The 26,054-nt window shown below is 36.0% G+C and overlaps 1 protein-coding gene across 4 annotated transcripts in view; it reads right to left on the bottom strand.

The window, feature by feature from the left end:
- Positions 1-2,665: 2,665 nt before the first annotated feature.
- Positions 2,666-26,054, bottom strand: part of LOC149774044 (ABC-type oligopeptide transporter ABCB9-like) — a 63,241-nt gene continuing 39,852 nt past the window's right edge. Inside the window, exons 3-4 of one of the 4 annotated variants that reach the window (XR_016417075.1) lie at positions 5,073-5,386; positions 2,671-2,973 (exon numbers count right to left, since the gene is read on the bottom strand). Coding sequence is in view for 2 of the 4 variants with exons in the window: in XM_089945857.1 (XP_089801983.1) it covers positions 2,934-2,973 (40 nt within the window). In the remaining 2 variants the exon portion in view is untranslated. Of the gene's footprint in view, positions 2,974-4,749; positions 5,387-26,054 lie in introns of those variants that run through there. The other 3 variants (XR_016417076.1, XM_089945857.1, XM_089945858.1) reach the window with 3 other exon arrangements.

Below are 26,054 nucleotides of genomic sequence, written 5' to 3'. Positions count from 1 at the left end.
TTCCCCTAGGTCTGAATTTTGTCGGCCATTACACATTCTCAGTAAGGTTACACGATAACGGTTATATAGTTAGTAATTGATTTAAGTGTAATTCACGAAATGTTGACACAAGTAACAGTAAACAATTCAAATATTAAATATTCTGGCAAGCTTCAGACAGAAATAATGTGCACTGTGCCCGCATTTGTCTTTCTGTCATTGTTGTATTTGTTCTCCCTGCGGTCGATACTGATGGGAACATTAAAATCAAAAGAGTTAAAAATTGTTAAATGATTAATATTTGGTAAGAAAATTGCCGGGAATGGAAATAATGGTAACCTTAGATTCTGTTAAATCTTATTAGCAGCACCTATGAGGCTATTGCTTCAAAATTGCTTGTCTGGGAAATTACGAAGTATAGGGAAAAACTTTAAACAGCACCGTAATATTTCCTGAAACAATTATACCGTACAATGTGTAGTATAAGTGGTCAGTACGGTGACTATGGGAATTGTAACATTAATGATTGGATAGGTATAGAAATTTAACATTACGTTCAGGACCGTGTGTAGTCTATCTACAGGGCCGAGAACAATGTAAGACAACTTGGACTAAATTCCGTGAACCCAAAACGGTTAGGGAGCCCACCGTCGAAGAGATGATTTTTTGTTGTTGTTGTAATTCATAGGTCCCTGCCAGAGAATTGTTCCCAAGGCACACGAATCCATTCCTCGGCCTTGTCTATTAAAATGTGCCATCATGTATGGGTCCGTATCAGATTTATGGGAGTTTAACCATGGGACGTATATCAGATTGGAACATTATACGGCATTATAGTCCTTTATGTAAATGGAGCATGATGAAGACACAGACCAAAAATCTGACGACAGACAAACACATACCTGGAGAACTGGGAAAAACAACAGAAGTTATGTGGTATGCTTGTATACTTTGGGTGTATAAAGAGACTTTTCAAAGATCGATAGGAAGGTTAAACTTATTCCATAAACTTAATAGCAACATTATTAATTTGGTTTCCAAACCAAAGAAGAACGATATTAGCGTCATTTTGCTATCTTTATATTATTCTTATTGTCAGTGTGTGTATGTGTGTGTGTGTGTGTGTGTGTGTGTGTGTGTGTGCGAGAGAGAGAGAGAGAGAGAGAGAGAGAGAGAAGACTTTTATAAATAAATATGATCACACCAGGTGGCTGTTTTTTTTTTAAACGAACGGTTGAATGAACACCGCTCTATCAATACAGTACCAAAAATCTAAAGAGTACTCTTTTAGAAGAAATATTGTTCTCCTTTTTCAATTTTTGTCTTATTTTACATAACATTAGTTTGCGGTAGAATTCCTGTTTATTTTTTATAATAATTATTCGAACATTTTCTTCTGCATTGTTCCAAACGTTAGCAAAAGTACTTTTATAGTCCCACCATGTTCAGATCTGCATATAATCCAATGGTGGCGCAAATGTAATGCAAATTCGCATCGATCCTCTACCGATCTAAACGTAATTTTAAATTCCCATTGCCCCGATACACACCAAAACTATTTATTACATGTTTTACAATCCCATTGACACGATACAGAACCAAACATTAACCTAAACTTTGGAGAGCCTGCATGGATCCATTATACTACTTGTACGTCCACCAATAAATAAAACGACAAGCAGTTTTATGTTAGTGATCTCTAACGGGAATGATATATGACTGACCTTGAGTCAAAGTTCATGTTGAGAGTAATATTCATACTCACTAAAAAATGAGTGAAGTTCTGTCAGTAGTTTTGCTGATAAGTAGGTCAGAGTCGAGTGGGTTGATACATGTGATGGTAAGTAAAAGTCATATAATGCAGCAGTCGACAATCGCACAGACATGTTATATTTGCTCTTATTTGTCACGCTGTTGCTATTACAAACAAGTAAATCAAAGTAACGAATTTCCATGTATGTAGTATTTGCGCCATGTTAATGTCGTTGATGTTAAAATTGCATAGTGGTCAGGATTACGAATTGCTAAGTCACATGGTTTAGCTTTGCATTCCTGTAATTGAGTTACAGCAGTGTCTCTTTTTTCTGGCTTTGGGGGTGGGGGTGGGGGGAAGAGGTAGGGGTGGGGTTGGGGTTGGGGATGAACGTATTTATTTCTTGATCTATTCTACTGCGCTATTGTCTTTTCAAAGTGCTTTCAGTAATATCTTTAAAAGAGTATTGTTTATGTTGGGATAATTTTTATTTCAGCATATGGGAATAATTATGGTCGCAATTTTTGCTGTTTTATTTCCTTGCAGAAAAGAAAAATTTGTATTGAGATGTGCGTAATTTGGCTTGTGCTAGTTATTTAATGATAACTGATCCATAAATGTTTTCTGTAGTACCAATAGTTTTACACTATTGATGTATTCCATTAGTGTATTTGGATTCATTTTTTTTTTTTGTCTTGGGCATGTAAACACTGTCGTGTTTAAGAATCGCGCTCTCTGTGAAACGCGTTAAAATGAACACGCACAAGTGAGGGTAGTCTATACTAATAATGTCTGTCTGTATGTCTGTCTCTCTGTCTGTCTGTCTGTCTGCATGTATGTATCTATGCATGTATGTATGTATGCATGTATGTATGCATGTATGTATGTTCATACTTATGGTATATGTTCATACTTATGGTACGCATCCCCGATGGGGGGTGGGGAGGGTTACTGTTAGACCAGGTAGAGTAGTAACTGTACTGATGTCAATTTTAAGATTTTCATTCTATATATTTTTTTAGATACCATGTCTATTGTCCTTCTAATTGTTAAGAAAATTACAGCTCTTTACAAATTGTACGCTATGCAAAAGTGTCTTCATCCTTGAGGAGAATCTTGATCGAGACAGAGAAATGTTCTATTCCGCTTCCTGCATCTTGCTCACATGCGGTGTGGGGTTTCTTTCGAAATTGTTGTGCCATTACGTAATCGTGATTGAATAGCTCGATTGAGGCGTGTACCTGCCAAGAAAAATTGATGACGTTAATATTTATTGCATCTCTGAAAAATAAAAAGCCAATTCGTTCTATTCAACATTAATTTTAATGCAGACATTCAGCCTCTTATTTAAACAGAATTTTTAGTTGACTTGAAAGCAATTTGTTTTTTAAAAAATTGTTTACTACATTGCAAAACAAGGTTTCAATTTCTTTAGTCCCATGACACTTCATTATGCTAGGACAAACCGTCTCATTTGCATTCAATACTTTCATTCGAATTTCGACATTTCCGACTAATATGCAAGCTTGCATTTCCCTTTCTTAGATGTTTACTTGCAACAGAAGTGAATTCACAAGAGTAAAATTTCAAAAACGCTTTTCCCAGACATTTTGTTTCTCTTCTAGTTGATTCCTTCTGATTCACACGGGATAATTCAATCTGAAATACGGATTTTAATTCTGATTACTAACAACCCATGCAATCCTTTTTAAAACATATACATAACATAAATACCGTAAGTACAGCGCTTGTAGTGAGTGTCAGCTGTTTATGGGTTAGAACATGTATTTTTATTTGTGTTTGATGTAAAACTAGGTTAGTTACATGTGTGTAAACGTGCTTAGTAATATTGATGATCTGTTTTGGGTCTGACGCCACTTCCTAGCGTAGGATATGCTATACATCTTGGTCAGTATAACCGGTGGATGTCTTCAGTTATTTACATATTCACAGGCCAATATATCAAATGCAGCTGGGATACAAGTACCATACAAAATTGGTATTATGGATTTGTGTACACAAGAGCAACATATTATATATTCAGCGCACAGCCTTGTGTACACAAGGATATCCGATTGAAAACGTTTTCGTTCAAACACACACACACACACACACACACACACACACACACACACACACATTTATTGTTAACCCGTCTTAACTGGAAACGGGGACAATATTTTTACCATCGAAACTCCAACATTTTTATGTGAACTAATTCTGGAGAGAAAATCGGTTATATTCATGTCTTTTGCTATCTTTTTAAAGTTGTTTTCCAATCATTAATGTATTGGACCTTGCCATCAGTTACGGTACACACAAATACACATGAATGGAATCATACAATCCAATCGGTGACATTCATACATATACACTTTACATCTCAATAACTGCGAAATTAATTAATAAAATGCACAAATAACAACTCATGTACATAGTTACTTTCCGAATTAATAAACTAAATGAACATTTATGTTGATGTTTTGTATTATGTTTAATTTGTGCATTGATAAAATTGAATTAATCCGATTTTAAATAAGCACGCTCTTCAGAAGTGTGCAAAAATACAGAAAACATGATTATGTTAAAAGAAAATGACCAGATCTTCGTGCTATGTGTTCTGTAAAAGTTATTGTAGTGACATGTACACATTTTTGAAGTTAAAATGTCAACAACAACAACAAAAATTATTTTTAGTTGTAGGTTTAAAAATTCCCCTTTTTAGTGGAATACACTTCAATAATACATAAATATATTATATTTGTTCCTTCAATATTAAACATAACAGAAATTATTCATACCAAAACGTCCCTGTTTGTAAATACCATATCATAGTTGTGTGTAAGAAAATGGCCCACATTTTGTAAGCACTGTATCATTCTTGTGTGGATGAAAATCAACACGTTTTGAACGTACCATTTAATGATTGCGTGTATGAAAATGTCCCAGTTTCATATGTGTAGCAAGACAACCGGGTGGGATTTCGGATTTAAAACAGAACACTTTTGATGGTGATACAAATACAATGTTTAATAACGAACGATTTGAATGAGCAATTAATTATGATTAATATGTGCGTGTATATGATCCAAATATTGGATCAATTAACATAAAACGCACAGATTTAATAATGAAAATACGAATAAATGGCTTTACACAGTACAAGCATAAGGGGTGAATAATTCACAATGATTTCACAATGAATGAATGATGTATTTTACTCAAATAGTAAAGAAATGTAGTATTTTACTCATATAGTAAAATGTATTCACTCAAATAGTGAAATTGTGAAAACAAAAAGTGACATATATAAATTATCTTTACAGTCCCATAAACATACTGGGTTTTACAAACCACAAATATTAGCCCACGGCTAAAAGATTACAGTCATGAAGTTACACTCCACCACCAGCACACTCGGCGACCAGTTACAGTATTCCAGCTTGGTCAGTCAAGCAGTCAGCGGCCATCAATCTCGGTCAGCGACGCCCGATCTCCTGCTACTCCACTAGCAACACTGTTTATTCAGCTCTACGGCTGCAATGGTTCAGCTTCACAACTGTTATTGTCAACTTCTAGGGTCGACTCCGATCACTCCGATAACTGATCGCTCTGGACAGCTCTACAGCTGATCACTCTGGTCACTCGGGTCAGCTGAAAATACATGTAACACCGGGGTACTATGCATGACACGGGCATATACGATTAAATGTAATGACGTTACATAGGGTAAGTTATACAGATTACATTATCGGCACAATAATTACAAACCAACAAACACGTTCAGAAGTAAACCTAACAGTGACCGAGAAGAATCCTACGGTACTAATATAAACGTGGTAGTACAATAGTTATAACTTATACACAAGACATTAATAATTCACATACCTATATAGCTGTAGATGTGCAAGTCCTTAAATTTATTTATGTGGTCACTCTCAGACTCCATCATAGAGAGAACCCCCTAGTGCCGAAATTTCAATGATTTGGTGTGTTTTGTTGCCCCCATAGCATATGTAGATTATGTATATTCAAATAGAATTTTGACAGATTTATTAATTTTTGATTAGGGTTTTGTACACCGTCCTTAACTAGTGTTTATATAGCGCGTTAACCCTGGTTGGTTTCGGAGCTTTAATTACCTTAGTGATCCTTGTCAGGGATCTATGTTGTCCAGTGTATGCTATATGCGTATGCTATATTGCTATATGTACTGTATGCAACCTTTTTTTTTTTTTTACGAACTGGCTCTGTAATCGCATTTAGGGTTGTCTTTAGGTATGAGAATTCCTATGTAAGAAAATAAATTCCAGCTAGGGAGGCCCGGTATTAGCATGTGGCGGTGGCATGTGACTCAGTTCTTTTGTTCACACGCTTTCGTGACAGAGGCCAATACCATCATTCCCATGCTTTGAGTCCTTATCTAATTTAAAAGTGATGTGTGTAGAATAGAAGAGGAAAGTACAAGTTTGAGAATTAAATAATCAAGAGAAGAAAGAAAAAAGAAAATATTTGTATTGCTGAGTGCGTGTATGTTGTGCATTTTATACCTCGTAGTTTTGGTAGATTGTATATGTGCCCCCGTTTTTATGTTTTTGTAATGTTCTATAATTTAACCTCACCTTTGGGGAGATCCGATACGGTCCGTGCTACCTCGCGTGAAGAACGTATCTTAGTCATCGTACCATTATATGCTCAGGAAGGCCAATCCCTGTCCAAATGTTTTTGTTCTTTTTGTACCTATCGATGTTATTGCTTGTATTAGTTTCTACGAGGTATTTAGTGTTTGTATTAGTATGTTATTTTATTAGTATTAAATTCAGTATTTACGTTGACAGAGAATATCAAAATTACAGTTGCATAAACGATGCAGAGAAGCTTGTTTAGGATAACCCCATCGCATCGTGTCTGTTTCTATTTGGATATCATATAAAATGAATTTATTGATTTCCTGTATTTGGAATATGTTTTAAAAGTATATGTAAAAGTTTATAATAGTTATAGTTGTTTATATAATCTGGATGAAAGAATATAGTTCAAAAATTATAGTTACAAAAACTATGCAGAGAAGCTCCTTCAGGATAAATTTTATAGGAGAGTTCATACCTGTCGCGTTTTGTCTGTTTCTGTTTATATATCATATTTAAAAAAATTAAATTTATTTTAAGGTCTACGTATCATTTCTAAAGGTCTTCATAATTTCGTTAATAAAATGTGTTAGTTCAGAGTATATTTTCTTATCTATGATGTAATTTGTATAAAGTAATTGTTTAGATTCCACTCCCAAGTATTTGTCACTAATCTTATTCGTGATTCTATATCTGTCTGTAGAAGTTTGGATACATCTTAAAATAATATGATATTTTTAATCTGTATGGTTGTTACACAGCCTGCAGGGTAGTATAGTTCTTATTAAGTGCCTCTTGAAGGCCACCTCTCCAGTCACCCATTTGTCATGCAGGTACAGGAACATCCTACTTTGTATGGAGGTCGATCCATTACCTGCCCATTTATTCCATATACTAAAAGATTAAATGTGGTTGCCGTAGCTCTGTCTCGTGTTTCTCTTTGAATATTTTATCGTTTAGTATGTTATATATATATTTTTTAATCTCCAATCCAAATTTCACTATTGTCTCTGTACGTATATATTAAATCTCATTCTTTTACCACATCTCGGTGGTTCCAATAACTTTGTAAGTATATTATTTTTAAAAATAGAATCGTTAAATCGGCACACATAGCCATAAAAATAGATATTTATAGCTTCACAGGGAATATGGGTGAGCTATTTATGTGTTTTATTTAATTTAAAATATTTGTCTTTTGTTTAATACTTATGTTAGGTACGTTTAATCATCCCGTCTCTTTTGGTCTATATATATATATATATATATATATATATATATATATATATATATATATATATATATATATATAATGCATTTTATTTTACCAGATAAAATCTACACCTCTATGACCTTTATCATTGCTTCAGTTAGCTGCACTGTATTCATAATATAGCTGAGTTGACTATACATGCAGGTTATAGCAGCCTGAGCACGCTCCATTAGAATGATTGTTGTGTGTCACCAAATTTCAATCTGCTCTTCTATCTTGGTTAGTAGTTCACGGTAGTTGAGATGATTCGAGTTCCTTCCATATAATATTCCTGATGCTCTTACATGCTTTGTAATTAAGTTGGGCGGGTAACCAGGGTGATTACCTCTCTAGTTACCTTTCAGTAATAGTTATGTTTTATCATGATTAATTGCTGACCCAGCTGCTTTTCCAAATTGTGTGAATTCATATTGTAAATGCTTAAAAGAGAATTCGTCTCTGGTGACGTTTGTGCAGTCGTCTGCATGTAGCATAGTTTTAAAGTCCCCTTTCAAATTTGGTATTTTAATTCCAAGAATATTAATGTTTTTATTACTGTTAATATTTAAAGATTCTATTGCCATAATATATTGTATCGTTGACAGGGGGCAACCCTGTCTTACCGATCTCTGTATCACAAATCCCTCTGTTACAGTACCATTTATTGTTATTTTAGATGTCATATTTTTGTACATGGTTATAATGATATTTACGCCGAAACCACAGGATTCCATTGCTTTAATGATGAAGTCATGCTCTATTCGATCAAAAACTTTCTCTTGATCCAATAGAAACATGACTCCTTTCTCCCCCACTAGTTAGAATGTTAATTATCGATCCAATAGATAGTGTGTTATTTAAAATATTTCTTCCCATCCCCACAGCTTTAGTTTTCATTAATTATTGTATCTAGGCGGGTTTTTATTATGTTGGTGATAATTTTGCTTAATATTTTGTAGTCAGTGTTTAGTAGTGTAGTCAGTCTCCATTTTTAAATTTCGTTCTTATCTCCCTTCCCTTTATATATTAATGCAAGCATCCCTTACCTCAAAGTTTTTGGCATTTCCCCCTTTAAATGTATATTGTTATATAGCAATTCTAGTACGTCAATTAATTCGTTTTGAAATTTACTATAAAAGTCAGATGTAATCCCATCTGACCCTGGCGGTTTCCTTTTATCCAAACTGTTAATTGCTCTACGAATTTTATTTTCAGTAATAAACTTGTCACAGTGTTCTTTATCTTGTTCTGGTATTTTTGGTAATTTGTTTTCCCTATGTAGTTGTTTATATACTCTATACCTATATTTTGGGTCTTATAAATTTCTGCATAATACTCTTTAATTCCTTTTAAAATATATTTTTTTGTCTTTGTAGGTTGTATTATTTATTTTTAGAAATCTATTTTCTTTTCCCTTCCTCTTTTTAATTCTATCTTTTGTAAAGTCCTTTACCTTTTTTGTACACTTCCCCAAAATTTCCCGCCCTTATTTGGATACCGTGAGTGGTATTTTGTTCTAATTTGTTCCATTGTTTGAGAAGTTTTTCGTCTTGTTCTGTTTTAGGACCATGTTTCCGCTGTATTTCACGATATTTCTCATTTAATCATTGTTTCTGTATTTTCTTAGTTTTACTGTAATATTCTGAAATTTATTTTATTCCCTTTCTATAATTTCCCAATTATCCATTATATCCCCATACCATTTTGATGTGAGTTCTTTCAAGCGCAGATGAACCATATCTACATACTCGTCGTCGAGCATGTGAGCATTGTTCATCCTCCACAGTCCTTGTACCCATTTTATTGAATTAATGATCATTAATTCTCATATCACTGGTCTATTGTCAGATATTTTTTAAAATCAAGCATTTTGTTACTACATCGACATGTCCTTCTGATATATAAAAGTGTTTAAACGGCTCCCCTTATTGTGAGCATAACTGTATGTGTGTTCCCGTTGATTTCAATTGTAGTATCTAAAAATATCTATTACATTATTTGGTTTTAAAAGAGTATTTATTAATTTTTGTAATTTTTTTATTATCAGAATACAATAGTCCCTCACTTTTATCGGACAATGCCCAATAAAAATTCCCTCATATGATGCTAAGTTTTCATTTTTATAATAAAAGAGAACTTGTGTGTGCACATTTACGTGCCTGTTCAGGATAGGAAACACCAAATGTTTTGGTAGTAAAATGTTCCCCTTTAGTTCGACCTGTCGAAAGTTATGTCCCCAAGAAATGTCCCCATCCAACCATACACATTAGTATGAACCAATTTTATAAAACAATGTCTGGATAAATGGTCATAGAATGTATGTATGAACGAAATTAGTATTAGGAGCCTCTTATGTCCCGTGTTTAGGCTCGAATAAACAGTAACACAAAAAGGAGTGAAAACAACAAGCTTTGAAAAATATAAACACATAATTTATTTCCCTAGAAAAATTCTGTCAAAATATATGAAATTACGATTTCCAGAATACAAAAATAATCCAAGAATAATCCACGAAGAAAATTTTAGAAGTCCTAATATTGAAATGTTCTAATGATTCCAAGTTCGAGTCCCGACGAAAAATCCAAGATGAAATTCTCAATACTAGTCACACCAGAAGAAAACAACTTGATATAAAGTATTTAAAACTTCCAAAACTCTGAGTATTTCGCAATTTTGGAAATGCCTCATTGCGAAAGAGAGGATCACGTGATAATGTTTACATATAAAAATCACGTAGCCCTTGTATGTCCTTGATAAGAACCTATCATTTTACTCCAAGAAAAGTTGTTTACTTGACCATCAATCAAGGTCAGGAACTAAGTCAAAAATATAAAGAGTTTTCTATTATAAGGTATTGAAGGAAAAATTCAAATCAAACTGAATTTTCTGGTAGATATCAAAATCCTAGTAAACAAAATTTCATTACATTGACATGTAAAGAAAATAAAAAGATTAAAAAACCCACAAACAATCAAATGAAATCAAACACAAATTAAATCAAATATAAATTAAATCAAATATACGCAACAAGCCACATCAAAGTTGTGTTATAAGAGACTTCAGATAAGACTGATAAAAGTAAATCATATTCGCCAAATCTTCTAATGAGTTTGAAATCCTTCAATTATAGTTTAACTCATAAAGCTAACACATAATTCATGGGGAGAAAATAAGCAGGTGGTTTATTTTTTATTTTTATCTGGTACCATACGAACGAAAATTGTGTATTTTCTTCCAAAATTATTTTCATTTAACTTGATCAAAACCATAGAGAGAATGAATAATGACGCTTTGCTAATAAATTCGCATTTAGTATATATATATATATATATATATATATATATATATATATATATATATATATATATATATATATATATATATATATATATATATATATATATATATATATATATGTATGTATGTATGTATGTATATAATTCTTACGTACTGTAGATAAATATTCTCTATTTCATAAGCGTGTAATTTTAAATCTGAAATATCCTACGAAGAACAAAAGGATACAAAGGACAAAACAATGTTAGTATCAGGAAAAACAAGAATAGAATAGAATAGATTAGAACAGAGCGAAAGGCTTCTGTATCAGTATTCCGTGTGTTGGTCGCTCATGATCTTTCCTTCCGAGTACTTCATTTTTTCTTTCTTTCGGTGTACAATTTCCACATCAAATAACTTAAAATGACAATGACGGAGGATGCATCTTATGAAAAAGTTATAGCATCTGGCGCCAGCTGCAATTTCAACCGCCATAGTTATCATTTTGAATATATTGATACTGTAGGCTCCATGCATCATTGGTTTACCCTCCGTTAAAATATATGGATTGTTTAAAAAGGTTCGCCTCTAGTACAAAGCCTAAGTTTTAAAAATCAAGTGACCTAAGCAGATATCTAAAGTTATAAAATCAATAACTTTATCTTGAGTATGATAAACCTCAAATGTAAAACAAAACCAATGGTAACAATATTTATCTTCCAACTTCCAAAAGATATCTGTGAATACCATTTTTTCTTTCCAATTTGTCTTTAGAAAAGAAGGAATTGCATGTGATGTAAATTTATATTATCATTGCTCAAACACGTCACATAAAATTCTGGTTTCTGCATGTAAAAATAAAGTTCGATTCAATTTTGTGTAACAGTTGTGTTATGTATATACATAATACATGATTTAATTATATCTGATTTAATATATATTTATTTCTAATTAATTGTTTGTCGGTTTTAATTAATTTTATATTTTGCATTGAATGATATTATAATGTAAATTTATTCACTAGTGATGATACTTTTTTCAGAAAATAGTTTGACCTGACTGTTAGGTTATAAACACCAGATGTTGATCTAAAACCTGACCTTGTTTCAAAATTTTGTAGCAACTATCGTAACAAGTTATATATTTATTTTAAAATGATTGGTTGTTGTCGAGGTCATGATGGGACTTCGTCTTTTAGATGTAAACATTTTTTAAATTTTTTTATTTCTTAGAGTAAAATGGTTTTAGTTAGGGTTCACACTGGGAAGACGTGATCTTTAACGAGTACTTCTTTTCTATAACATTCGAGAAGATGATCACGTGACCCCTTGTTTACGTTTTGCAAGACCATTTAACCTCTGTTTTAGAGAATTATTCGCAGCAGAAGCTGGGCCGTTATACTGTTAGTTGTATGTTGTGCTGTTTAGAGTTATTTCAAATTACTTGGTTTGGAGTTATTTCAAATTACTTGGATTCAAAAGGATTAAACTCTGTTATTTTCCGGAAAACACATGAGCGCATGTGAGATTATTAATCAAAGACAGTTCTTATAAGAATTTTTTTTAAATTTACAAAACTGGAGTGATAATTCTTGTTTCTACAAGGAACTGTAAACTTTAACACCACATATTGTAGCCTACGTCATCGTCTTTCATCTTGGATTCTTGGTCGGGATTCGGACTTGAAATCAGTAGAACATTTAGATATTAGGACTACCAGAATTTTATTCTTGGATTATTCTTGGATTATCTTTTTGCATTTGATTCTTAAAACGGTAAGTTCATTTTTTTTTTCATTTTTACTGAATTTTTTCAGGGAAATAAATTATTGTATTTTTTCAAAGCTTGTTGTTTTCATTCTTTCTTTTGTTACTGATTTTTCGAACCTAAACACGTCACATATGGGTTGAAATTCAAGTTTCCTATTGGGAAATCTTACTTAATCAATATAACTAAAACGTTTTTTCTTTTTTGTTTTCTTCTATCATAAAATCATGTTATACAATGAACGCGTATATAATGAATAATATATTCATGGTCATTAAATACTGAATGCGGGCATATCTGGATTTAACATTGAAGCACTTCATGCGTATTTGAATCTAAAGCTGATTGGAAGCATTCCACCAAGATTCAACAAGAAATCGTATTCTAACATTTGTTTTGTAACCGTTTTCAGTAGATTACCTAGTAATCGGTTTAAATGGTGTCCATCAAAATAAATGCACATACCACCCACCTGGAAACGTATGGTATCAAATGGTGTCCATCAAAATGAATGGACATACCACCCACCTGGCAACGTATGGTATCAAATGGTATCCACCAAAATGAATGCACACACCGCCCACCTGGCAACGTATGGTATCAAATGGCGTCCATCAAAATGAATGCAGATACCACCCACCTGGCAACGTATGGTATCAACTGGTGTCCATCAAAATGAATGCACATACCACCCACCTGGCAACGTATGGTATCAAATGGTGTCCATCAAAATGAATGCACATACCACCCACCTGGCAACGTATGGTATCAAATGGTGTCCATCAAAATGAATACACATACCACCCACCTGGCAACGTATGGTATCAAATGGTGTCCATCAAAATGAATACACATACCACCCACCTGGCAACGTATGGTATCAAATGGTGTCCATCAAAATGATTGCACATAGCACCCACCTGGCAACGTATGGTATCAAATGGTGTCCATCAAAATCAATGCACATACCACCCACCTGGCAACGTATGGTATCAAATGGTGTCCATCAAAATGAATGCACGTGCCACCCACCTGGCAACGTATGGTATCAACTGGTGTCCATCAAAATGAATGTATATACCACCCACCTGGCAACGTATGGTATCAAATGGTGTCCATCAAAATGAATGCACATACCATCCACCTGGCAACGTATGGTATCAAATGGTGTCCATCAAAATGAATGCACGTACCAGCCACCTGGCAACGTATGGTATCAACTGGTGTCCATCAAAATGATTGCATTTTACCATCGTGATTTTCTCAATTTTCCTATGCCCCATTGTGAGGGGGCCTCAGTAGCCAAGTAGATAATCGATTCGTAACTCAAGAGTCGCGGGTTTAATATCCGCCCAGGCTAGTCTGGGTTGGTTGCCTCCGTGTGCTCTGGGAAAGGCATTTAGCCTGGAATTTCTCTGTATGATAAAACCTGTACTGACTTAAAATTATTGTTTCATTCCATATGTTACTTTTGATTCAATACGACTTGAAAGCAGCAAGAAAACAAAACGGAAAAGAAAAAGAAAAATCAACATATTATAAATATAGAGCCGTCCCACCTATTCATCTTTAGGAAGTGAGGCTGTAATGGTAAATATGAGGTAAGCAGCTACTTTTTATATGCAATTGATCTAGTAGGAAGGAAAAATGAGTCTATATAGTATCGAACCTCAATTCATTCACTCCAAATTTAGAAGAGTTCTTTATTACCGAAACAACTAAAATGTTCCATTTGAAAAGCATTATCTGGCTGATCAGGCCCAAGTTTGCTTTCACTCAAACCATGCATGAAGATATTTCCTTTAGATGGTAATATAATTTTAATTGGATCAAGTTTGTCTGCTATTATTTATTCCTCTAATGTTAAGATGGCCAATATGCATTCCTTTACCTCTTAATTCTAGGAACGACACATTACAAGTATTTGGCTCAATAACTGGGCTACATACAAATCGAATCAAAACGAGCCAAGTGGCAGTAATTTAGCCAATTATAAAGCGGAGCAATACGAGTCAAATATCAGTAATTGAGCTACATATAAATTGGATTAATACGAATCGTGTCAGTAACCGAGCCACATATAAATCAGATCAATACGAGCCGTGAGTAGTGAAGTAGGGTTGTTCTGCCTCAATGGGAAAATACATTACGGACCCCCCCCCCCGGCATGTTTAGCCTCAAGAGTTATAGCCTCAGTGCGAATTAGCATTACAGACCCCTCTGGACCTGTATAGCCTCAAGACTTTGAAGTACACCTGGGCCACTATAGCCTCAAGGGGAATGGAACATGGGGAATATGGGGTTTGTATAGCGACAAGGGAAAGATAGCGTCTGACGTCACGATAGGGGAGATTGGTAACAATGTGGCAACTAGGGGCAGGTGACGTCACAGTGCTGAGCAAAGGAGTTGGACTTAGATTTATATAACACAGACAAGAGACAAACACCGATACAACATTTTTGTTGTCCCTATATAGAGGCGCTAGCGTCTGTGCGCAGTCAATCCATGCGACAAGTTTTCAAACTGTCGGCAATTACGCTCTTAGTGAGTGTTGTTCAGAGCTGAGAAGAGTGGAAAAAGTTTTTCTCTCTAACAATTGGATTATTATTGCTAAGGATCAAAGGTATAACATTACTCTAGCAATAACATTGAATAATAATTTTCTTTTATTTAGCTGTTTTAGCATAATTTTGCTAATAAGAAAAAGGAAACTTTTCCTTTTCCAAATTATTTCATTCAAGTGGGATGTCCTCGCAATCTGAAAATGGCCACTACTACTTCAAAAAGCCTGCAAGAAGGGAAGATCAGGAACTATTTTCCTACAGAGCTTAAAGATACGGAACAAGGAAGGCTGCTATTGGCTTACAGAGCTTCAGGATGCCAAGTGTTGGACCTGACCAGATTTACAGAGGCAGAAAGGCCAAGACCAGCAGAAATTTTGCAATATCTAATAGAGAGGAACCAAGATGGAAAACATTCAAGGTCTGCAAAATGGTGGAAGAGGTTTATACTTCTTATTTGCCAAGGGAGATATACCCCTCTACAACAACAACCAAACAATAGAAATTAAAGGAAAGGCGGTGAAGATATACGCACCCCCACCACTGATAAAAGCCCTGGGAGATAAAAAAGTGGAGGTCCACTTACCTAGGCTTCCATTAGAAATCTCACTGAAAGAGCTAATAAGTCAAGTGGAAAAGAAATTCTGAGTTAAAGTCACCGGGGCCCAGATGGCTACTTACTGGGGTTTCCCCACCGTATTCACAAGGGTAAGGATCTTGACCCTATCAGCTGAAGATGCCAAGAAGATTCAGTCATATTTCGATGTCATGGGTTTCAATATTAAATCATGGTATAGAGGGTGTGAGAACCACAGGCAATGTAATAAGTGTGGAAATATAGGTCACCTTCCAAGGGATTGCCAAAACCACAATCAAATCAACCAGAAAACACGACACCGTCCACAAATCCTATGCGGCGGCAGCAGAAAAGACTACACAAGAACCCAAAGTCGATGAGGCCACGGATAAAGCTGTACAACAAGTGCCAGAACCGACAGAAGACAAAGTAGGAGAAATGATAAGCTCTCCTATCCAGGATAGCCTGGAAGCGAGCTCAGAAGTGCCATCATGATATATCAGAAAATTGGGAAGATGCCAGCCAAGCAAGCTCGGCAGAAAAGAATAAGGCCAAAGCCAGAGCACGGAGAATTCTGAGAAAGAAAGAAATGGAGGCAAAATAATAAAAAAATCAAAGCAAAAAACACTGTTCCATGCAACGTCATAGATAAAGCGAAATTCGGAGAAGAAAAAGAAACACCGGAAAGCCGTAATATCATTGAAGAATCTATAAATCAAGAAGGATCTACATGTCCAAATTATCTGGAAACCCAAGAATCCCCCGTGCAAATGCAGAAAGATACATCAACTCCTTTCATTCCAAAGAAGAGGAAAAGGACAGCCTCCACCCCCCGGACTCCCTCAGAATCAGACATAACGGAATTCATCAGAGAATCTAGAAATGAGATAAAAGATCACGAGCAAGAAAAAGCAGTTTCTCTGAACAGAGACAGGAGATAAGTTAGTATAGAACAGTAAAGAGCAAGAGGACTGCCCACTAAACAAACAAAATTATCTTAAATATAATTGATTTAATAAGTCACAAAACCTTCACTTTGAAATTTACAAATTAATACATAAAGAAACTAAAACACCTGTCCATAGTCAATATGGAGGGATTAAACCTACATATCTTGACTACGAACATAAATGGAATTAAAAGTAAAATAGATAAAATCATAAAACAATCAAGAGGTTATGACATAATTTTAATACAAGAAATGCACAAAATGCCTGAGCATGTTGTGAAGAAACTAGAGGAGGAATTAGACGCCTTAGTTATTACTAATAACCACCCGTCCGAAATCTTTTCCGGGGTGGCTACAATTGTTCGGCGTTCTGCAAAGGGATTAAACTTTGAACACTTAAATGCCCCAAATGAATTACAAGGTCGTTTCATTCATATTAAATTGAATAAGTGGAATTTATTTAATATATATGTACCATCTGGAAGCATAAGCCCTAAAAAAGTAAATTTTATTATGAATGTAAATCATTATATCCAACACTATGTTACAGACCCTTGTATATTAGGAGGAGATTTCAATTGGATACAAACAGAATTGGACAAAAGTTAACAACTTACTGAGTCAGATAATAGGCTTCATAAATGGATTAAATTATTTACAAAGACCAATAACATAACGGATGCATACCGATACTGTAACACAAATGTCAGGCAATATACGTACATGTATGGAAATAACAATAGAAGTAGGCTCGATATTTTCTATATATCAGATAGCTACATTAATGTAGTTAAAAAGTGTGCAATTTTGAATAAGGAGATTTCAGACCACATATTGGTTACACTTGAGATACTGATTGCAAATACAATAAAATGGGGCTCAGGCGCATGGAAGGTGAATAATGCTCACCTTTTTGATGATGGCTATGCACATACCATACGCACACATATGAATAATATTAAAACAAAATATGTGGGAAATATAATAAGAGACTGGGAAATAATAAAGAATGAGATTAGGAGAATAAAATATTATAGCGAAACTAAAACAATACATAAACAATGGATTAAAAAGAAGTACTCTGAAATTAAAACAAAGATTGAACTTTTAACACATGAAGACAAGGAAGTTATTAGACAATGGTGGGAATTAGAAAAAGAATTAACCCAAGGTATAAAAACTAGAGCAGGAAAACATTCGAATTTATATAAAAAGGGAAGAGGACTGTATAAAAGACTAGAAATAAAAAGAGGGAATTTTAAAAAGATTGAATCAATTCGTTTTAATAACATAACATACAAGGATAAAAAAGATACACTTGAATGCATTAAAAACTACTATACAAATGTATATAAATCCCAAAATATTGATGTTAACATTAAAAACAACTATTTACAGCAAACCACGTACAAATAAATACCTATAAGTGAATGTGAAAAATGTGATATGTTTATCACCACTGAGGAAATAATGAAAGCTATAAAAAGTCTTGAAAAAGGGAAGTCTCCTGGATCCGATGGAATCACATCAAACTTGTATATTAAATTTCAGATCGAACTAGTAGAATTTTTAGAATTACTCTATAACAACATTTTACTAACTGGAGAAATGCCTAAAAGCATGAGGGAAGGAATAATTACATTATTATATAAAGGGAAAGGGGACAGGGAGGAAATCAAAAATTGGAGACAGATAACTTTATTAAACAATGATTATAAGATACTGAGTAAGATAATAACTAATAGGATAAGGAACTGTTTAAATTTAATAATAGATATAAATCAAAGCTGTGGGGGGTAGGAAGGAAAATTTAGATAACACACTATCAATATCAGTTATAATAGAATATTTAAAGATTAAAAGTGAAAAGGGAGTCCTGTTTCTATTCGATCAGGAGAAGACTTTTGATCGAATAGAGCATGACTTCATATTTAAAACCTTAAAGAGGTGTGGTTTTTGGTAGAAACATTATAAATTGGATTAAATCCATGTTTGCTAATATTACATCCAAAATAATTATCAAAGCTCCGTTCACAGATGATATAAAAATAGAAAGATCGGTAAGGCAAGGCTGTCCATTATTTATGTTGCTATATGTGATAACAATAGAATCCTTGAACATAAATATCAACCAAAACACTAATATTCAAGGAATCAAAATACCAAATTTGAAACACGATTTTAAAACCATATTACATGCAGATGACTGTACAAACTTTACCAGAGATGAATATTCCTTCAAACATTCACAGTATGACTTTCAACAATTTGGAAAAGCCCCTGGTTCTGCAATTAACCATGACAAAACAGAAATTTTATTAATAGGAAACTGGAGGGGCAACCACCCTGTCCTTCCCCAAACCTGATTAAAGCTCGAGTAAAATCATTAGGGATATTTTACGGAATGAACTCCACTCACAAGAACTACCGTGAGGTATTAATCAAAATAGAAAAGCAGATTAAATCATGGTCGCACATAAAAATCAACTTAATGGACCGTATATAGGTTGCTAAAACATACATGTATATTCAATTAGATTATGTTATGAATTCGATGCAACTAACAGAAGCCATGATCGACAACATTGAAAAGAAAATAATGAGCTTCATTTGGAATAATAAACTCCACTACTTGAAGAAAAAATACATATGCAGATCCAAAGAAAAAGGAGGGCTAGCCTTGCCCAACCTCAGTATTAAGCAAAAAGCAATTATTTTAAATGAGTTTATTAAATTAAGTAGTTCTCCCAAGTTACCTTGGGAAGCAATAATTATTTATATATACGGTTACTTATGCCGTTTTAATAATGATATCTATAAAATTAACAAATTAATTAAAATACTAAAAACCCCAGGGTCATGTAGAAGAGTTAGTGAACTGTTATACACCTACAGAGACAATACCAAAGTATGGGACAGGAAGAACAATATTTATGAAATCCTAAATGAAATAGTGTCTCAAGATAAAGAAGAAATTGAATATCGCTACCCTGACTTGAACTGGAAGGCCATCTGGAAAAACTGGACAGGTATAAGGTCAGCCTCCGTGCAAGGGAGACTGTTCCTATACCTGCATGACAAATGGGTAACGGGCGAAGTTGCCTTTATTAGACACTTAATAAATACCCTGCCAAAATGTAGATTATGTGGAAAATCTATAGATTCAAAAACCCACCTAATTACCGTATGCCCTAAAAACTCAACAGAAAGACAGGCTCTAAAAGATAAAATTAAGAATAAATATGGAATAATAGATAACAAAAACTACTCTACACAAATAACATTCTCGATAAAGATATATATAAAGAATTACTTTATATATTTAGTCAGTCATGAAAACATTAAGAGATGATACTGAATTCTAATTTACAACTCCTTTAACTATTTTATTTATTAATTGCAAATTTCTAGGTAATGTTATACCTGAGATCCTTGTATATCAATGAATAGACATACAAACAATGAACAATTATAACATTACTAACACAGAAACACTGTACCTCATGTACATTCACGCAAAAATACAATTGCAAATACATATAACCAACATATTAATTCTACCAATCTTTCCTCTATCTGTCTCTATCTTACAAAGCACACACATTAAAGTTAAAAAGGTTCCATAAAACGGGAAGAACGGTATAGATGATAATTTCGTCACAACCGAACTTCCCGAGTTAAAAATGAACCAATAAATAATTGACAACTCTTAAATCTGATCCATATATATCCAGTCCTTACAACTAAACAGGATAACATACAAACAAATAGTACATACACACTGCACACACAGGACACTACTGATCCCTGGCAAGGATCACTGTATATTAAATAAACTCCAAGACCAGCCATCGTTGAGGAGAATCTATACATTAGAATTGGAAGGTGTACAAACCCTAGAATCAAAATTATTAAAAATGAAATTCTTCATAATTGCAATACAACATAATCATACATATTTTGGGGAAAACAAACAGACATAAAATCCTTTAACTATTCGGAACTAGGGGGTCCGTCAAATGATGTTAATTCTGAGACGGACCACATCAATAAAACTAAGAAGACGATGAATTGGTGTGCACCGGTTGTGGAGTCGAAAAGCGATGGAATAGCAGCGACTACCCAAGTCAACCCAGACCTACTTCCAGAACAGGTTAATTTTAATTGGGATTTTGTCGATTTTCCTTCGCAAGAATTTGTTCCAGAAACATTACCTTCGCCATCACACAGGAATAATTTTAAACAGAGACAGAAAGAAGAAGTGGAGAAATTTTTAAGGAAGCAGAACAAGCTTTTCTCCTTCAGCAACAACAGCAAGAAGAAGAGGCAAGAAGGAAACGACAGGAAGAAGAAACAGCAAAGAAACAAGGGTGTGAAAGTCAAACGGTCACGGTACTTTTAGACATTTTAGCAGAGTTAAGAAGTCTGAAACAAATGTATCAGACTTCTTTATTACGACCGAAGAGAAAAAGAAATTCCCGAGCTAAACGACCCAACCCAGTGACTACGCCTGCCGTACCACCCTTAGTGATTTCTACAAAAGCATCACCGACAGGAGGCAGTTCAGAAGTTGGCCTTAGTTGTGGCAAAGGCTTAAGGCAGTTAAAGTTGATTGGTTCCAATTCCCAAGTTTGATGTTTAAACAAACAAATACCCAAAGGTCCTTTTCAGGGCCACCCACTTCTCTCGAAAAGAGATAGTATTTCAATTGCCAACATCAATTAAAACTAAAAACAAAACAACTTTTTTACCACTATTGTTTGTGTGAATGTATGAGTGCGTGAGTGTAGGTTCGTATTCTAAAAATCAAAACCAAGAGACACTTACGTTTTATGTCTGGTCTATTCTGGTACAAACTTTACAATCCAATTCACAGCACAACACTTTAAAAAGTTCATAAGCTTCTTCTGTGTCTGTCTTCACTCTCTCTCTCTCTCTCTGTTTTTTGAATTTCTTCACTTTTACAGTTTTTTCCTCCACGTCTTCCTCATTTTCTCCTCTTCTTTTTTTGTCTCCTGTTTCTCTTTCTGCACGTGTCTGGTTTCTTCCTTGGGGGAGGGTACCTCTTCTTCCTCTCCAGAATCCCACTCTTCTTCCTCTTGATCCTGTTGTTTCTTAGGGCATTCTGAAGACCAATGTCCTTTTTCTTGACAATGATAACAGGTATCTTGACTTTTGTTCTTCTAGCCCTTGTTTTGCTTTTTTGACGGTCTGGACACTCTGAAGACCAATGCCCTTTCTTCTTACAGATCTAGCAGGTATCTTGACTTTTATCTCGAAAGGAGGGTGAGTAGTCCGTCGGCTTGTCTGAAGAAACTTTTCTGATGACCCCTCGCAAAGCTCTGATCAAACGTTCGATCTGTGTAGGCTCTTCCATCGTTCTGCTCTGTTTGAGAGTGAAATGAATATGGGAAGGCAATACACACACCCTTTATATATACGCTGGTGTGTCATGGCTATAAAGTGACCAATGGTGTTTAAAATTTAGTCATTTGACTTTTCTCAGTCAAGATGAAACGATCGCATCAATTTGAGAAGAAAGCAGAAGAAAGTAAGCGGCAGAAACGTGATTTATCGCCTCGTAGAATAGCTGAAGTCTTGGAACAAATTCATGCCAATGATTTTGAAGATGACATGAGTGAACCAGAATCCAGACCCAGCGATTCTACACCGAGTCAAAGTTCACCACCTTTAGTCAACCCTGAAAATTACTATCACATCCGAGAGACGGAAAAGCTCTACTCTAGAAAACTTAGAACCACGGTTTACACTTACAGGGTGAAGTTTAAAGATTTCAAGGCCGATGTACCGCTGGAGAAAGCAGAGGGCTTCATCACCGAGGTGTGGGATTCTTTGTTAACCACACTGGAACACCAAGGTCAAGCCAAAGAAGACGATCGCTTGAGACTTTCCATTCATCACGACGGTTTGAAATCCCTTGTTTGGATCGAGTTTAGTAGCCCAGCAGAATTGACTCCTTCCAAAGTCATGGACAAGATACAACACGCGCAACAATGCAATCACCAATTTCACATCACCGACGGAAAAGCGACACTATTCATGACTCACGTCTCTCTCCCCAAGGGGACCGGACAACGTGGAAAAGTGTTATTGGTGGACGACCTTCGCAGTACCAAAAAGAGTCTCGTCCAAATTAACAAATCTTAAGACAAGACCACATGTGTTTAGCCCGTGCCATCGTGGTGGACCGAACGTATGCCAATAAGAACGACACGGCAGAATGGAAAAGAGCTTGGAAAACTATTTGACAATCGGACCGAGCCAAACAACGAAGAGAAGCAGAACTCCTGTTACAACAAGCCGGCCTGTGCAAAGACACACCCTGTGGCATTCCTGAAATGCAAACACTGCAAGATGTCCTAGCTCCATGCCACACCTTGAAGGTGCATCCTCAAGAAGTGCGCGGGTCTCTGTTGTTTCGAGGCAAAGATTTTAAGGATGGAAATTACATTCACGTCTGTTATCACAACGAACATTTCGATTCCATTACCAGTATCACCGCATTCTTGGGAGACAGTTATTACTGTGAGAAATGTGACTATGGCTATAACAATCGAGAGCAACACAAGCATTGTGGTTCGAAATGCTCCTGATGTTTGGCCTCTCAACCCTGTCTGGACAAAGGACAAGAACGAGTGCATTGACTTGCTTGCTTGCGCACTTTTGTCAGCCCTGCCTGTTACCAACAGCATCTAAAGACGCAAAGTTCACAGCAGAAATGTACTTGCCAACTGCTGATATTGTGTCCTACGTGTGGACAAGGCATACTTACCAATAATGCCAAGGCACACGTATGTTCAGGAAAGAAACGATGTCACATTTGTTACCAAATCGTGGACTTGGAACACCAATGCTACATTCAAAAATACCAATCCCAACAGGAAGATGATAGTCACAAGAAGAAAGGGAATTTCATCTTGTTCGATTTCGAATGCATGCAAGAGACCGGCATTCACATACCTAATTTCTGCGTGGCTCACCGAGCGTGCGAGAAGTGCATTCAAGAACCTATCTTTAGTCATTATCCTCACTGCAGCATTATTCCTGGAGGGCGCGAAAAAATCTTTCGGGGACCGAACACGCTAGCCGATTTTGCCCGATGGATCTTAGACCCCATTGAAGAGACGTTTAGCCAAGAGGATATCGAACGTTATGGAGATTGTCATCGCCATGCCACGGTAATGGCTCACAATTTCTTCGGATACGATGGACAGTTTCTTCTCAGATACTATACGGAACAAGGCACCGAACGTCCTAAAGTGACTTTGAACGGAGCCAAAATCATTTTCATGCAAGTGGGACAAGTACAGTTCAAAGATTCGATGAGCTCCTTGGCCATGCCTTTGAGTCGAATGCCTAAAACGTTTGGAATGACAGAAATGGCCAAAGGTTACTTTCCACACTTTTTCAATACCGACGCCAATCAACATGCCGTTCTACCCCATTAGCCTGAGGCTCACGACTACGACCCCGGCAACATGTGCACAGAACAACGAGAAGCTTTCTACGCTTGGTACCATGTTCACGCCTCAGACCCTTTCGACTTTCAGGAAGAAATGTTAAAGTATTGTCGTTCCGACGTGGACATTTTACGACGTTGCTGTGGAAAATTTTGAGAAGTGTTCATGGAACACGGAGGGGTCGATTATTTGAAAGAAGCCTGCACCATTGCCAAGGCGTGTTCCTTAGTGTACCGCCAAAGATTCATGCCTGAAAAGACCCTGGCTGTCATCAGCACTCAAACGACCAACTTTGTCAAACGTCAATAATCGGTCAAAGCCCAACGCTGGTTAGATTGCTTGTGCTGCAAGGAAGACAAATGGATTCAGCACGCCCGCAACGGAGGGGGAGAAAAGACCATCGGAACGTATTTGGTGGATGGCTGGGACTTAGAAAACCCCAAGATCGTGTACGAGTTTAACGGTTGCTTATTTCACGAATGTCCCCTCTGCTACCCTCAACGTGGCACTAAAAATCAGTTTTTACAACGAACCATGGAAGACTTGTATCGGGCCAATTGTCACCGCCGCTTGAAGTTAGAACAGCGAGGATACCAAGTGGTGGAAATGTGGGAACACGAGTACGATCACCGTTTGAAAATCTATCCCGCGTTTAAATACATCGTAGAAAGTTACAAGTTGATGGACCCACTGAAACCGATGGATAGTTTGTACGGAGAAAGGACAAATGCCATTTGTTGCTGTACCACGCCGACGAAGAGAAAGGAGAAGAAATCAAATACTTGGACGTGTGTTCGCTGTATCCTTACGTGTGCAGATATTGTCGCTTTCCTGCAGGGCACCCGCAATTGCTGACGGAACACATCGACCTGGACCACATTCGACAATACAAAGGCTTGATCAAGTGCAAAGGTTTGCCTCCCACGGACTTGTATTATCCCGTGTTACCTCACCATTGCCAAGGCAAACTGTTGTTTCCCCTGTGCCGTACTTGTGCCGAAACGTGCAACCAAGACCAACCTTGTCAGCACACCCAGGAAGAACGCGCCTTGACGGGAACGTGGGTCAGCGTGGAATTGTTCAAAGCTCTGGACAAGGGATACCAACTGTTAGAAGTATACGAAATTTACCACTTTCCCAAGATACAACAATACCACAAGGGTGAAGAGACTCAGAAAGGCCTTTTCGCAGACTACGTGGATGCCTTTTTGAAACTGAAACAAGAAGCCAGCGGCTATCCTTCTTGGTGTCACACTCCCGAAGACCAAAAGACATTCAAAGAGAAATACCGGGAACAGGAAGGGAACACTTTAGACCACATCGAGAAAAGACGATGTCGCTCGCCGGACACGCAAAGCATTACAAACCAAGAAAATACCACAAGAAGAAAAGAGTAACATCAGCGAAGAGTGGGTGACTTATTAACAAAAAATGAAGAAGGTATTAGTCAGCATTTACTACGATCCATCCCATCCTGCAGGTTACGGTGGAGTTCAAAAATTGTATCGCGCTGCCAAAACTTGACTGAAAAGTCTCCGTTTACCTCAAATGCAACGATAGTTACAAGAACAAGCTACTTTCACTTAACACAAACCCATTCGACGCAGGTTTTCCAGAAGTCGCACCCAAGTGGAAGGCATCGATCATCAATGGCAGGCCGATTTAGCCGATGTCTCTCATTTGGCCTCCTACAATCGTAGCTCCAAATATTTGTTTTGTGTCATCGACGTCTTTTCCCAAATTTGCCTGGGTCGTGCCATTGACTTCCAAATCGAGCAACGAGTTAGTGCGAGCCCTGAAACTGGTGTTGAAACAAAGCGGTCGTTACCCT

The sequence above is a fragment of the Sinohyriopsis cumingii genome, unplaced genomic scaffold (assembly GCF_028554795.1).
Source record: "Sinohyriopsis cumingii isolate HCF-2022 unplaced genomic scaffold, ASM2855479v2 utg000441l, whole genome shotgun sequence".
NCBI lineage: Eukaryota > Metazoa > Mollusca > Bivalvia > Unionida > Unionidae > Sinohyriopsis > Sinohyriopsis cumingii.
The sequence above is the reverse complement of the archived record's forward strand: the minus strand, read 5'-3'. Positions and strand labels throughout refer to the sequence as shown.